Below are 15,525 nucleotides of genomic sequence, written 5' to 3'. Positions count from 1 at the left end.
TATATAAGTTTATCATACTAAGTGAAGTAAGCCAGACAGAGAAAGACAAATATCATATGATATCACTTATATGTAGAATCCAGAGTATATAAGTCAGTGATGTATTTTTTAGTACATTCACAAAATTGTGCAACTAGAATTAGTTCCAGAACATTTCCATCATCCTCAAAACAAATCCCAAGCCCAGGCAAACACTTACCTACTTCCTGTCTTTATAGATTTGCTTATTCTGGGCATTTCATGTAAATGGAGTCATACAATATGTGGCCTTTTTTATCTGGCTTCCGTCACTTAGCATGATATTTTCTTTTTCTTTTTTTTGGTCATACTGCATAGCATGTAGGATCTTAGTTCCCCAACCAGGGATCAAACATGAGGCCCCTGCATTGGAAGCTCGGAGTCTTAACCACTGGACCACCAGGGAAGTCCCTAGCATGATGTTTTCAGGGTTCACCCACATTGTAGCTTGACTCAATGTTTCATTCCCTTTTGTAGCTGAATAATATTTCATTGTATGGTATCTTAGTCCAAGCTGCCATAAGAAATTACCATAGATTGGGTGACTTAAACAACAAACATTTATTTCTTACTGTTCTAGAGTCTGGGAGGCCCAAGGACCAGGTGCCTGCAGATCTGCTGTCTGGTAAGCACCCCTTTCCTGGTTTGTATGTGGCTATCTTTTTGTTGTATCCTCACGTGGCTGAGAGCAGAGACAGGAAGCAAGCCTAAGGTCACTAATCCCATTCATGAGGGCTCCACCCTCATGACTTAATTACCTCCCAGTGGCCCCATCTCCAAATACCATCACATTGGGGATTAGGCTTCAATATATGAATTCTGGGACTACACAATCAATCAGTCCATACCATACAGAGATTTTATTTTTGTTTATCCATTTATCGGTTGATAGATATTGGGGTTTTTCTACCTTTTAACTATTATGAATTCTGCTGCTGTGAATATTCTTGTGCAAGTTTTTGTGTGGACATACATCTTCAAGTTTCTTGGGTATATACCTAGGAGTGGTATTGCTGCCTCATATGGTAACTGCATTTAATATTTTGAGGAACTGACAGACTGTTTTTCAAAGTATACATAGCCACCAAAGAGCATGAAAGTTTCAATTTCTCAACATCCTTGCTAACCACTGTTATTGTCTGCCTTTTTGTTTGCTTCTCTCTCTCTCTTTTTTTTTTTAAATTTATTTTTTTACTGGAGTATAACTGCTTTACAATGGTGTGTTAGTTTCTTCTTTAGAACAAAGTGAATCAGTTATACATATACATATGTTCCCATATCTCTTCCCTCTTGAGTCTCCCTCCCTCCCACCCTCCCTATCCCACCCCTCCAGGCGGTTCTCTTTTTTTTTTTTTTTTTTGTAATTTTGGTTTGCATTTCTTTCATGGTTAATGATGTTAAGCATGTTTTTTCATCTGCTTATTGACCACCTGTGTGTCTTCCTTGGAGAAATGTCTATTCAAGCTCTTTGCCCGCTTAAAAAATTGAGTTATTTTTTCATTGTTGGGTTGTAAGAATTATTTCTATACTCTAAATAATAGACCCATATCAACTATATGATTTGCAAGTATTTTCTCCTGTTCTTGGCTTGTCTTTTCATTCTCTTAATTTTATCCTTTGAAGCATGAAGTTTTTAATTGTAATAAAGTCCAACTTCCTATTTTCTTTTCTTTGTTGCTTTTGCTTTAGGTGTCATATCTGAGACTCTGACCTAATCCAAGATCAGGAAAATTTACCCTTGTGTTTTCTTTTAAAGGTTTTATAGTCTTAGCTTTTACATTTAGGACTTTGGTCAATTTTGGGTGAATTTTTGTATGTAGTATGAAGTAGGGTCCAACTTCCTCCTTTTGCATGTGAATATCTCCTTTTCCCAGCACCATTTGTTGAAAAGACTCTTCTTTCCCCCACTGAATCGTCTTGGTACCTTTGTCAAAATGAATTGACCATAAGAGTGAGAGTTTAATTTCTGCATTCTTACTTCCCTCCTTTTAGCTATATGTTTATCTTTCTGCCAGTAAACACTGTCTTGATTCCTGTAGCTTTGTAGTTAGTTTTAAAATTGGGAGGTGTGAGTTCAACAAATTTGTGAAGATAATTTTTTTTTCTTTTTTTTGTGGTACGTGGGCCTCTCACTGTTGTGGCCTCTCCCGTTGCGGAGCACAGGCTCCGGACGCGCAGGCTCAGTGGCCGTGGCTCACGGGCCCAGCTGCTCCGCGGCATGTGGGATCCTCCCGGACCGGGGCACGAACCCGTGTCCCCTGCATCGGCAGGCGGACTCCCAACCACTGCGCCACCAGGGAAGCCCCATGAAGATAATTTTTTGATGTGATGTTGATATTTACTCTTCTACCTCACTGTACTTTGAGATATCTTTTCTCTGCCATCATGAGGTCACATTAGAAATGTAACTTTGAAGTAGCCATGAATTCAGTTTCAGGACTAACCTCACTATTCTTGTATAAAAGGTATGGATTTGGAGTCAGGTAGATTACAAAAGTTTGACCACTAGCTCTGTCTCATTTTTCTAACTGTAATATAAAGCTTAGGACCTAAGTCAAAAGATAGTCCTGAGAATTAAAAAATGTAAAATTTATAAAAGTATCTAGCATGATGCCTGAGAAATGATAGATAGAAAGTAAATATCTGTTGCCTTTCCCACGTTCTCATGGATGCAGAAACTTTCCTTGTGCCTTGTAAGATGGTTCTGAATTCTTTTTTTTGTGTGTATGGTATGTGGGCCTCTCCCTGTTGTGGCCTCTCCCGTTGCAGAGCACAGGCTCCGGACGCGCAGGCTCAACGGCCATGGCTCACGGGCCCAGCCTCTCCGCAGCATGTGGGATCTTCCCGAACCAGGGCACGAACCTATGTCCCCTGCATCGGCAGGCAGACTCTCAACCACTGTGCCACCAGGGAAGCCCGGTTCTGAATTCTTAAAGTCAGCCTTCTTCCATTTAGAAATTGATTTCCCCAAAGTTATCATATGGATTGGTATTACTGAATTTGCTAGTCTGTTCTGTGGTGTTGTTTCTAGTGTAGTGTTTTCGACTTTCTTCACTGCTTTATCTCCAATGCCTAGAATTGTGCCTAACCAATAGTAAGTGATGAATAAACATCTGTAAAGTGAATACTAAATGTTGATCCCATTTCTTGTGTACTTGGGTAAATATAGTGCACATTGAGAGGAGATACGTGTTTAGGTAGTCCTGCACAACAGTTGTGTGAGTAATTTCTGAGATCTTTTCCCCAAGATTTCTTTGAGCACTTTGTCCAGTTAACCGAGAATGTCATTCCCTGGGGGGGTACTTCTTTCCTCCAAATGATGTTGGACTTCCTATGCAGATGTTTTCTCTTAAGGGTAATTTCAGACTGAAATGGGAAGCATCGAGTCTGCGTAGTAAACTACAGAAAGCAAGGAGGAAGGGGAGTGGGGAAGTTGGGTTTGGAGGACGATAAGTGATAATGAGAGACCAGGGAGGGACTTTTAGGGAAGATTGGGTCAAATAGGGAAGCACGTTCCCAGTCTCTGAACATTGCTTATGGTTTTTATGCAACAATCATGGTGTTTCGTGATTCTCTAGACTTCTCAAGTCTAGACATGAAACTTTAAGCACAGGGTATCCAAGTGTTACTCCTGGCTGTTATGAGCCTGATTCACAGCCAAGGAATGGTGCCTGTGTGTGTTAGGCTCTTATCTGTGTGACATATGAACCAGCCTTTAAAGGTTAAGAGTTCATTTCATTTCATGGATTCATAGGATAATTGAGCTTTCAAGCTAGGCTGGATCATCAGGCTGAAGGAATGTCGAAGTATTACCTCAGAGAATAGATACCATAGTCAGAAAGGTTTGGAACGGGTTGAACAAAGTTAACCCATTTGGCTTTTATCGTCGTTTGCTTGTTTTAACCGCAGGACCTCTCAGAACCTTCAATGTGCCAATACATATTACACTGTGTCTTCAACAGAGAATATAGGAGCAGTATTTCCCAAGGGGACCAGTCTGTGAGGACCTGCTTTTTCTCCCACAGACAGCCCTGTGAGACTGTTATTTGGCATAGCACATTTTGAATAATTATGACCCAGGATAACAACTTTATTTTTCAATCATGAAATTTGATTTCTTAGTCTTTTTGAGCTGCTGTTTCTAGGAAGGGTCATGACTGCTGGTATATTACATAGAAGCTGACTGTGTCTGTTGTCTCACTTGTCAAAAAAGTGAAAGCTTAAATTAGAAGCTAAAATCAAACTCCTGAAACATTGCATATATGTATAGATAACTTATAAAATACCTTACCTTTCGGAATCTGACTTTTTTTTTAATATGTTACTTGTTTAGCTTGGTCTGTGTGGTACCCGATGAACCGTGATCTATTGAACTGGTAAAATTTGATTTCTGCAGCTTTTGCTCTGATACACCTTTTAAAAGATAGAGGACAGGAAGAGGCAGGAGGAGGAGGACCCGTACCAAACAAGACCACTGACTTTTGCTATGGAATAAACAAAAAACGTGAACAGCTACCTTGTTCTGAGTTGTCAGATAAGCTTGTCATGCCTGGAATGCATTCTTGGAGTTCTGTGGTAGAGCAGACTGTATCCAATTACAAATGTGGATGCAGCTACCCTATGCTCCTAATGGCTCTTCCATCTTCCCTCCCTCAACCCAAACACCCTCCCTCCTTCTTCCTCCAAGTCACCTAATAGACTTTGTTTATTTGACTTTCCTTTAAGGGGAGGAAGGGTTTCTTTTAAGGTGGGGGGAGGGCAGAGAGAGAAAGAGAAGGAGAGAGTGTGTGTGTGGGAGAGTGAGAGAAATAGAGAGAGAGAAGGATGTATGGAGAGATAAGAAGGAAGGGAGGGAGTGAGTGAGGGAGGGAAGAAGGAAGGAAAGAGAGAGAAAGGAAGAAAGAAGGAAAGAAAGGAAAGAAGGAAAGAAAGAGAAAAGGAAGGAAGGAAGAGAAAGAAAGAAAGGAAAGAAAGAAAGAAAGGAAAGAAAGAAGAAAAGAAAGAACCTGTCTAGGTATTGCAAGAGGTCTTAGTGGTATAACTGCCTTCACTTCCAGTAAATCCAGTTTGTGTGTGTTGGTGTATCACCACTGATGTGTAACAACAGCACAGTTGGGATTCCCAGCGTCAGTAGTTTCCATTCACACCTCCAGTTAAAAGACCCCAGACCTGCTGTTTTTCTTATCTACACTTTCCACGTTCTTGGGAGGCCCGCATTACCTTGCCTGTCGACTGTGGGGAGGTATGACAAAGGACAGTTCTCTCATGTTGAAGTGTAGTGTTCCTCTAAAAACTGAAGCACAGCCAGAGAAAGGAGGATCAGAGGCTGAAGAGGACTGGTGAGGGTATTTGAGTCAGAATCTGAGATTGGTGAGTGTCAGGGAAATAAGAGAAGCACAGATCAGGTGACCATTTTAGGAAAATGAACCATACAAATCAGAAAAGTAATTACTATTTTACATTTATTTCAATGATATGTGTTCCTCACTTTTAAAGATCAAGCAAAACAAACAAACAAAAAACTCAAAGGAGAAATTAAAATATTACGCAAAAATCTCAACCATAAACTAACCAATGTTAACATTAATTTCAGGCTTGGCTCTGTACCTGTAATAGGAGGGATGCATAGAGGGAGAGAGAAATAAATGAGGGGCAGAAATAATTGTCTAAGACTGAGCTCAAGCTAAACATAGGTTTAAAAGTAAAATATCCTATTTGATCTTACTTGAATTTAACAAAAGGAAAAAATGGCTAGTCTGTTGAAAAGTTATTCTTTATCCAAAGAGGATTAGTTCTCTAAATTCAGAGGAGAGATGAAAACCTCTGAGGGCCTGGGAATGAGAATGGGTTGGGCAAGCTGTAACGATGTAATAAACAATCTGACTCTTTTGCCCAGCAACCCTCCCCTGATATCAGATGTTTGTCGTTTGTTTTATTTTCATTTTGTTAGGATTTATACTTTTTTTTTTTTTTTTTTTTGCGGTACGCGGGCCTCTCACTGTTGCAGCCTCTCCCGTTGCAGAGCACAGGCTCAGCGGCCATGGCTCATAGGCCCAGCCGCTCCGTGGCATGTGGGATCCTCCCGGACCGGGGCACGAACCCATGTCCCCCGCATCGGCAGGCGGACCCCCAACCACTGCGCCACCAGGGAAGCCCTAGGATTTATACTTTTAACACTTAGTAACTCTACTTCCCCTGGTTATTCCCCCACTTATTTGACCTCAATCAATGCACTGTTAACCATTGGTCTTTTTTCCATGGCTTTGTCATTCTTGATAATTTAACATTTGATGGGATTCATCATCATTAAGCGTTTTTTGGCAAAGGCTTTTGGAAGCCATATTTCCTGAGTTGTTTTATCTTTGGGAATTTTTGCTTATTGCCTTTATTTTTGAGAGACAACTTTTCTATTGCCAAATTGCCTCCTAAAGAGGTTATACCAATCTATATTTTATTAGCGATTTATGAGAATGCCTGTTTTGAATGGGGAACTCTTAAGAGTATCTGTTTGCCTGAAATGGTGGAATTACATTGGGCAATACATTTGAGCTGGTAATCGAATATCAGATTATGGAAACACTTGAATGTTGGGAAATTGGCTCTTTTCTTAGTGGATTTCTCATTTCCTCATCAAAGTAACAACAGGTTTTTCCTGCAGGCCAAAAGATAGCTACTGGGCAGCTTTGTGGAGCTGTTTCTAGGACTTTGCAAATTGTGCAGGAACCCTTTTAAAAGGCTCTCCCCCTTCCTCCCCACTCTCTGTGAAAGGGCACCTGGTTGGATGAAGATGGAGTTTTTTTGCCATCTGAAGATAGCAGAAAGTGGTAAATATGTTCATCTACTAAAAAAATTGGCATCTGATAATTGTTTGAATTGAAAATACTTTTTTTTGTTCTGAAATATGATCTTGTGCTTCATGTCACAGACCCTTGTCTTTAAACTGAGCAGCCATTATAAGCCATTCCTAAATGACACGTGAACTTCACATATCTTTTCATAACATTCCTAGTGGTTTTCCATTGGAGCTGTCTGTTGGAGAAGCTAATCTCTGTACTGACACAGTTTGAAGTACCTGAAAGTTTCAGTTGGGCTTATTACTAAAAATCCCTGCTCACCTCACGTAGAAAACTAGTAGCCTCTTTCACTCTTTAATTCATTGTCTCCAAACAATGGAAGGAATGGGGAAGAAACTTTCCCAGATGACTGAATACATTTAAGTTTGACCACCATACCAATGATGATTCAGCCGTCTACCAGCCATTGACTTTTCCAGAATTGGTAAGAGTGAGAACACACCTGGAGGATTTCAGGAGGCAGAAATATCCCGAGGTGTTCTCACTTTGTGCTTAGGGAAAGGAGGGAGAAAATAAGTGGTTTAGAATGGTGTGGTCTAAAGCTGTGATGTCTGATATGGTAGCTACCAGCCACATGTGGCTATGAAAATATAAACGATTTAAAATTAAGATTTAAACTTCAGTTTCTTAGGTGCACTGGCCACATTTCAAGTGCTCAGTAACCACATGTGGCTAGAGGCTGCAGTGTCAGATAGCACCCAAAGTTCTGTTGGCTAGCTCTAGTTCACATGCTGCAGTTTTATTTCATGATCATTCAGGGTTCATTACAGCCTTAATGAGCGCTCTCCTGTCTTTTCTCCCTCCCTCCTACTGCTTTCAATCATTCTGCTCCACCTCAAATGATGAAGCACTGCTCTCCATACTGCCTTGCTGGCGTCCTCTGGGTGTGAGGTGAGGGAGTTGCCATTTGCATAGCACCGGGACTTCTTTGATGACAGATGCTGTCTAAATACAGAATGGTGTGTTGAAACACCCTCAAATGTGCTAACCCCCCTCGTTCAACTGATATCTACAATGAATACACAAATAGGGGAATTGAGTGAAGAGCAGAGTCCTGGTTGCTGAAAATTATTTCAAATATTAGCCTGTTGGAATCCAGCTAGAGTTCTGATAATTTACATCTCACTTTTGACTTAGATTTTCTTATTTGTAATTTCTGTTACTTATTACTTTTTTGTTACATTCTCATTAGATACAAACTCCTAAACAATTAGGATCCATCTTTCTACAAATTTTTTTCAGTTTCATAAATGGATACTTTAGAGTATTTATTTTCCTATTTCTGAGATAAAATCTTCTAGAAGCTAGTGGAAGGGGAAGGGGACACAGTCCATCAATTTGGTTTTGTTTTTATATTTATTTATTTATTGAGGTATAGTTGATGTAGAATATTATATAAGCTTAAGGTATACAACATAGTGATTCACAATTTTTAAACATTATACTCCATTTATAGTTATAAAATATTGGCTATATTCTCTGTGTTATATAGTATATCCTTGCAGCTTATTTATTTTATATGTAGTAGTTTATACCTCCTAATACCTTACCTCTATCTTTCCCCTCCTTCTTTCCCTCTCCCTACTGGTAACCACTCGTTCTCTATATCTGTGAGTCTGTTTCTTTTTTGTTATATTCACTGGTTTTATTTTTTAGATTCTACATATAAGTGATATCATACGGTATTTATCTTTCTCTGTCTGACTTGTTTCATTTAGCATAATACCCTCTAAGTCCATCTATGTAGTTGCAAATGGCAAAATTTCATTCTTTTTTTTTTTACGGCTGAGTAGTATTCCATTGTGTGTGTGTGTGTGTGTGTGTGTGTGTGTGTGTGTGTGTATAAAACCTCTTCTTTATTGATTCATCTGTTGATAGACACTGAGGTTGCTTCCATATCTTGGTAATTGTAAATAACGCTGCTATGAACATTGGGGTGCATGTATCTTTTCAAATTAGTGTTTTTGTTTTTTTCAGATATATACCCAGGAGTGGAATTGCTAGGTCATATGGTAGTTCTGTAGTGAGTTTTTTGAGAAACCTCCATACTGCTTTCCACAGTGGCTGCACCAATTTACATTCCCACCAACAGTGCATGAAGGTTCCCTTTTCTCCACATCCTCACCAACATTTGTTATTTGTGTCCTTTTTGGTGATAGCCATTCTGACAGGTGTGAGGTGATGCCTCATTGTAGTTTCGATTTGCGTTTCTCTGATGATTAATGAGGTTGAGCATCTTTTCATGTGCCTGTTCGCCATCTGCATGACTTCTTTAGAAAAATGTCTGTTCAGGTCTTCTGCCCATTTTTGAATTGGGTTGTTCTGTTTTTTGGATGTTGAGCATCAATTTGATAAATAACCTGCCACATGCCAGGCTCCATGCTAGTTGTAGGAAATTGAAAAACAAAGCAAGAGTTAGACACAATCTTCAAATTGCTTCTGACCTACGTGCTCTACTGGAGGGAAAAAAGAGCCATGAATGGTTAGCACTAGCGGCAGAGCTGCTCTTACCTTTTTCTTGCCTTTTTAGCTTTAGTCTACCAATAACCACTTCATTTTTTTTTTTTAAACCTGTTTTCTCTGCCTTTTCATTCTGTTTCTCCTTATAACTGTTTTTCAGTTTGTACTGGTTTAAAGTGTCTCATGCTCATTTTCTTGCAGTAGTCCATCCCCTAGGAGAGGAAAGCTCCCTGTGTCCTTTATCCTTCCCACCTACATTTGCTAAGTTACCGACTTGTTGCTTTCTTTTGGGCCTCTTACAAGGGATTGTTTACTATTGCCCTGGCAATATTCCCCGAATATATATCGGGGAATTCTTTTACAGAATTTGTTTGAAGCTTAGCTAGGGTTCAGTCCTAGGGTTATTTTTAGTTAAGGAGACAAACAACCTGAAGTGTGTATATCTGATACCTTAACCACAACCACTAGGTATTTCGTTTCTTGTTATTTGAGAGCTTTCAGGTACTGCTGATGGAGCATTATTCATTGTTAGCTTAATGTTTCCATTGCTGAAAAGACTTTAGTAGATTTTTATGGGAGATAGAGAAGTTTTAAGAAATCACATTCACATTTTACAGTGACTCAATGGCTAGTCTCTTTAGATCAATAGTGAAATGCCTTCTGTGGTTGCCAATTGTTAAAATCTACCCTGCTTCCGCCAGCAGTTGTCAGTTAAGGGAGGATCGCAACACCCACTGATAAAATTCAAACCACAAGATGTTATTTTAAGTTTTTGGGTGGCGCTCTCTCTTCTTACCCTTTAAACTAAGTCACATCCTGCTCTGCATTTTAATTTGGTACAAATTAGATGCAGTAGACATAGGTCTGGCATTAGATACTAAAATGAAATTAAATGCTAAAATGAAAGAGGGAAGTTTTGTGGAGTAAATCTGTCATTTCTGGTTACAAGATTAGGAAGTGGTTCTCAACCCTCGTCATCACAGTCACCTGGGGAGCTTGCCCGGGCCTCATCCCAGAGCATCTGGATGACTTGGTATGGAGTGGGGCCACACTTTGGTATTTGTAGACGCTCCCCAGGGTGATCCTGTCATACAGCCAGGCTTGGGAAATATTGTGTGAGGTGCCCTCCCCGCCCTCTACATTCCTCTCTACCTAGTCAAGTCCTGTCCACATCTTTAAGGCTCCCCTCAGGCCACTTCTTTCAAAGCTCACAGCTTCAGCCCCCCTGAACTCTTCCCTGTGACTGTCCACCAAACCTACTAGATAGCCCACCCTGAACCGTGTTCTGACTCATTTCATCTACACACATCTTATCTCCTTGATCAGAGCAGTTTACTCCTTGGATTAAACTACTGCTTAGTTGTCACTTGTTTCTATCATTTAGGGTTAGCACAGCTATGGACACTTAATAGGGACTTAATCGATATGAATTGAGTTGAATTGTCATCAGCGTAGTTATTCTCTTTCATCCTCTTGTCTTTCACTATAGCTTCCTTTATTAGCCCACCTTTGCCCATCAGTGGTTCTTCCTCTAGAGACAAGTCAGGTGGCTAAACTGCAGAAGGAGAAGCAAACTCAGCCTGTTTCTGATTTTACCATATTCAAGAATGGAGGGATGGGCATATGCCCTGTGGACTCATCCCTCTCCACCCAGAACATTCAGCGCTCCTGCTCTAGAGTGGCTCTCAGGACCACGTGGGTGACACATGCAACATACAGGGGGCCCGTCCTGCTGGAGAAGGTGAAATGATTTGAGGGTGGATCTCTACTGTAAGGCCTACTGAAGAATAGGGGGTTGTTATAGGAGCTAATACACTCCTGGAACTTGGAAACAGTAGCTTTCTTTGCTTTTTCAAACAGTGAGGATTCTTACTGCCAGTGGTTCAAGGGTTCCTGTTTCTGGGCCCAGCAAGCTGACCATTGAAGAGATGGTTGGCAACTTCCTGTTGAAGGGTACAGAGGTAACCCAAGATTCCTGATTGTAAGACCTGCTACCTTCTTAGGGCCTGCATTATTTGCACTAAATCTCTGTAACTGAGAGACCCCCACATTAAGTGGCTGTAACAAGATTGAAGTTTATTTCTCTCTCATGTAACTGTCCAGATGTGGTTATTCCTTGGCTTGTACAGTGACACTGACATCTTCAACCAGTGGCTTTCATTTCTGGGTCTACTTGTTGCTATCTCTCAGTCCTCAGGAATGGGGAAAGGACAGGGGATGTGCACATCATTTTAGCACAACTTCTACTCACATCTCATTGGTCCCCACCAAGTTGCAAGGAAGGCTGGAAATGTAGCCTCTAATTAGATGAGCTCGTGCCCAACTAAACTTGAGAGTTCTGTGATTAAAGGAAGGAAAATGGATAGTGGTGAACAACAAGCCAAGGCATACATGATGAGCTGCCAAAATATCAGATCTACAAACCATCACCCTGTTCATTGGTTTGCATAAAAATACACTAAAAGAAACCACATATGTATCTCTGGTGCTATGATGTCATGCTAGGAAACTGAAGACCTCCAGGGGGATGTGCGGTATTCCTACCTTTCTGGGGAAGGTAGACCACGAGCTGGAAGAGGATGCAGAAAGTGTACAAATAACTGTCGCACAGATAGTGTTGACAAACAGGGTTTGGTGTGCGGGGAAGACTCTTGGCGTCTCTGAGGACAAGTGTGTTTGGCAAGAGATCTGCTAACCTGATCAAGAGAGTTCAACTGAAATTTGATGGGAAGGAAAAACCATTGAAACTTGATTGGATAGAGAACAGTACGCATAGCAAAGAGAAGACCAGTAGCCGAGGAGGAGAACTTCAGTAATTCACTTAAAAACACCCGGGAAGCAGGGAGTTTATAGTAATACCTGTAGCTGTTTGCCATCGTGCAGCTTATGAGGACTAAGCAAAGTAAACATTAAAAGTGGGGCATAGATTTGATCATCCAATTTGTCTCACCAAGAAAGTTAGGATGGTTCTCATGATGAAAATATGATTCTAGAAGGGATTTTTTTTTTTTTTAAGATGTTGGGGGTAGGAGTTTATTAATTAATTTATTTTTGCTGTGTTGGGTCTTCGTTTCTGTGCGAGGGCTTTCTCAAGTTGTGGCAAGCGGGGGCCACTCTTCATCGCTGTGCGTGGGCCTCTCACTATTGCGGCCTCTCTTGTTGCGGAGCACAGGCTCCAGACGCGCAGGCTCAGTAGTTGTGGCTCACGGGCCTAGTTGCTCCGCAGCATGTGAGATCCTCCCAGACCAGGACTTGAACCCGTGTCCCCTGCATTGGCAGGCAGATTCTCAACCACTGCGCCACCAGGGAAGCCCTGAAGGGAATATTTTGCTTTAAAGAAGCAGGCCTTTGGAAATCCAGGCCTAAAGATAAATTTCTAGGTAAGGGGTTTGGGGAGAGAGAAACCACAGAAAGTATGTTGTAGTAGGGTCAATATTATGGATTGCCAGACTGGTTACAGATGATGCTTTCTCCCCAGAGACTGTAACTCTGGAAGGGATGCCAAATGTGCTGATAAAACCCACTGGCAGTTTTATTCTGCTAATTTCTTATAAACTCTTGATTTGTTTTGCTGATCATTTCATTTTTAAGAAGACTGAGAAAATAATGCAAGGAAGGATATCTCTGGATTTCTTTCTGACCCAACAAAAAGCATTGTCCAGTGATAAAAAGTGATGAAATCCCTAAAGAAGCACGCTTTGGGCATAACTATGGACACTAGAAACATTTCAAACAGTTCAGAGAAAAGAAAGAAATGATCTCTCTTGTGGCCAAAGAAAATGGTAAGGAGACTTCAAAAGGAAGGGATACTTAAAATGTTCTGAAATACACATGTAATCCCAAATAATTCCAGTGAAGAGGGAAGGAGGATGGCTCCTTGGAAATAGATCAGTGTGCTTACACAGAGGACTTTTTCCCTGTTAACTCAGGTTAATGAAGGATATTCAGTCTGGCTTAACAATCATTACTACTAATCTTTAAGTTGCTTTCCCACAAGAAGGTAAAGATGAGTAAAATGCAGTCACTGAGCGTGATGTAGACCTAACGTCTAGTGGTAAGATTACAAAGAGTAACCTCAAAATGTGGGCAACTTATGACATACTTTGAGGCACAAAAGTAAAGCAGGGGTTCAGAAGAGAAACAAAACCAGGGGTCAGGGTGGTTTCAGAAAGGGTTTCATGGAGCACGTGATGCTTGCAATGCTCTTTGGAGGGTGGAGGGAATTTCCACAGATGGAGGAGAAGCATTGTGTTAGAGGGTGCTTTGCAGAGAAGAACTAGCAAGGACCAAGGCAGAGTGACGTTGACTGCAGGAGAGTGTACAATGTAAGGTGTGTATATGTGAGTTTTTAGAGTTGAGGTTTGAGTAATAACAGCTGCAATATAATTGACTGATGTCTGCAAAGTACTGTGCTGTGTGACCTGTATTATTTCAGTCAGTCTTCACAAAAACTGAGTACTGTCAATTGACCCTCTTTTCAGATGAGGAAACAACTCAGAAGTTTAGTAACACACAGTACGTGGTAGATAGAACCAGAGTCCGAAGCCATTTAAATTTAACTGCGTTGTGAAGGGCTTAGGATTTTTAACGAAGTTCAGTGACCAGTGGGAATTTGGAGTAGAGGAGAGACATCTTTTTGGAAAGATGAACTGGGGCAGGAAATGTAGAGTAGATTGAAGTGATGGGAAAGAAAAAGTGGAGACCCCCTAATGGGCACCTAAAATGGATTGCTGGTTGTAGGTGTGGAAGAACAGAAAACAAGTTTTGGGGTGAGGAGATGAGTGTCAGGGCAGTTAGGATCTGCTGTATTGGGGGATCTGGGAGAGAAAGTTGGGGTGGACCTGGAGAGGAGTGGTTGTCTTAATCAGAGTCAGGGCAGTCAGCACAGGTTATCAGCATGAGGGAGCGATAGGTTTGCTCTTGAAGTAAGCAGTAGGCTTCCTGTTCTAGTGATAAACCTAGGGGCCATCCACCAGGCTGTGGGCTGGAGGAGGGTGAGGACAGCAGAGTGAGTAGAAAGCTATCTTACTAGGAGGTATGGGCGTGGGTAAGATGATCAAGAGCTAAGGCTCATAGAGAGAAGTGGATGGAGGGAAAAACACCGGTGAACGCCTATGTATTAACTGGGAGGGAGAAAGAGGAGCCGGTAAGCCACACTTTAAAGTTAGGAAGAACTTCAGTTAAGAGTATTAAGTGTTACACAAACATGATAGAAGAAAGTCTGCAGAACTAACGTCAGGAATGAGCTGAGACTTGTAGAAGGTGGTTAAAACCTATAAAACAGCTTTGCAAATGTGTATCCAGAGCTACATGAATAAGTAAAAGATAATCTTCTGGGTGTGGACATTTTCTCTGCTCAAAACATCAGGAGTCAAAAGAATTGTTCCAATTCTACGTGTTTCCCATGTTTTTGTTTTTTTTTTTTCCCTAAAGGAGAAGTACTAACTGAAAAGAACTGAATACACGCAGAGGAGAGGGAATTGGAACCTTAGACAGGTGAAGGGGTGGGAACCACGTATCTGTCTCTGCTAAACAGGTTCTGGGTTCCAGTTCAGCCCAGAACACACCAGGGGACTGAATTACTTCAGTCTGCACAGGACCTCTGAGAGTAAACTGTGCCGGATGAAAGAGATCCCAAGCCTAAGGACAGGCAGGTGCTGTCAAGATTATTAGAAAGAGAAAGGAAATTTCAGAAAACTCTAGACCGGCGATTCTCAACCCTGGGTGCACGTTGAAATCTATTGGGGAGCCCTTAAAAATAGTGCTGCCGGATCCCACCCCCAAAGTTCAGGATAACAGTGGTAGAAGGACTTTATGCCACCCCTTAGGACACTCTGACAAGCATCCAGGGGTAAAAAAATCACACTCCATACAGGTGAGTTCTGTCCATCCACTGCAGAATTCTTGAATGTACTGTTACTAAAGAGGTGAACAGTTCACATTAGAAAAGGAGCCAGTCTGGGTTCACTTAAGACAAAACATGCTGAATTTCTCTAGTTTCCCCTTGTGTTTAGGTTACTCGGTCATAGAAATACCACAGACACAGTAGATCTTATTTCTACTAGTTGACACCTGAGGATTGGGGGGAGAATCATCCCCAGCTTGGGAACTTGTCTCAGGAGGGCTGGCGGGAGGGAAGAATAGGTGAGATCTTCAACATTGGGAACGACCAATGGGATACAGAATGTTTAAT

General features: G+C 41.2%; 1 protein-coding gene across 4 annotated transcripts in view; it reads left to right on the top strand.

Annotated features, from left to right (window-relative positions):
- Window positions 1-15,525, top strand: part of OSBPL3 (oxysterol binding protein like 3) — a 206,004-nt gene that overhangs the window by 79,173 nt on the left and 111,306 nt on the right. For 3 of the 4 annotated variants that reach the window (XM_060020622.1, XM_060020623.1, XM_060020620.1), the window contains exon 2: window positions 599-643. The exons of the other annotated variant lie outside the window; for it this stretch is intronic. In XM_060020622.1, coding sequence (XP_059876605.1) covers window positions 599-643 — 45 coding nt within the window. The remainder of the gene's footprint in view (window positions 1-598; window positions 644-15,525) is intronic. 4 annotated transcript variants of the gene reach the window in all.

Source organism: Delphinus delphis, chromosome 9, assembly GCF_949987515.2.
Source record: "Delphinus delphis chromosome 9, mDelDel1.2, whole genome shotgun sequence".
In the NCBI taxonomy this organism is placed as follows: Eukaryota; Metazoa; Chordata; class Mammalia; order Artiodactyla; family Delphinidae; genus Delphinus; species Delphinus delphis.
The sequence above is the reverse complement of the archived record's forward strand: the minus strand, read 5'-3'. Positions and strand labels throughout refer to the sequence as shown.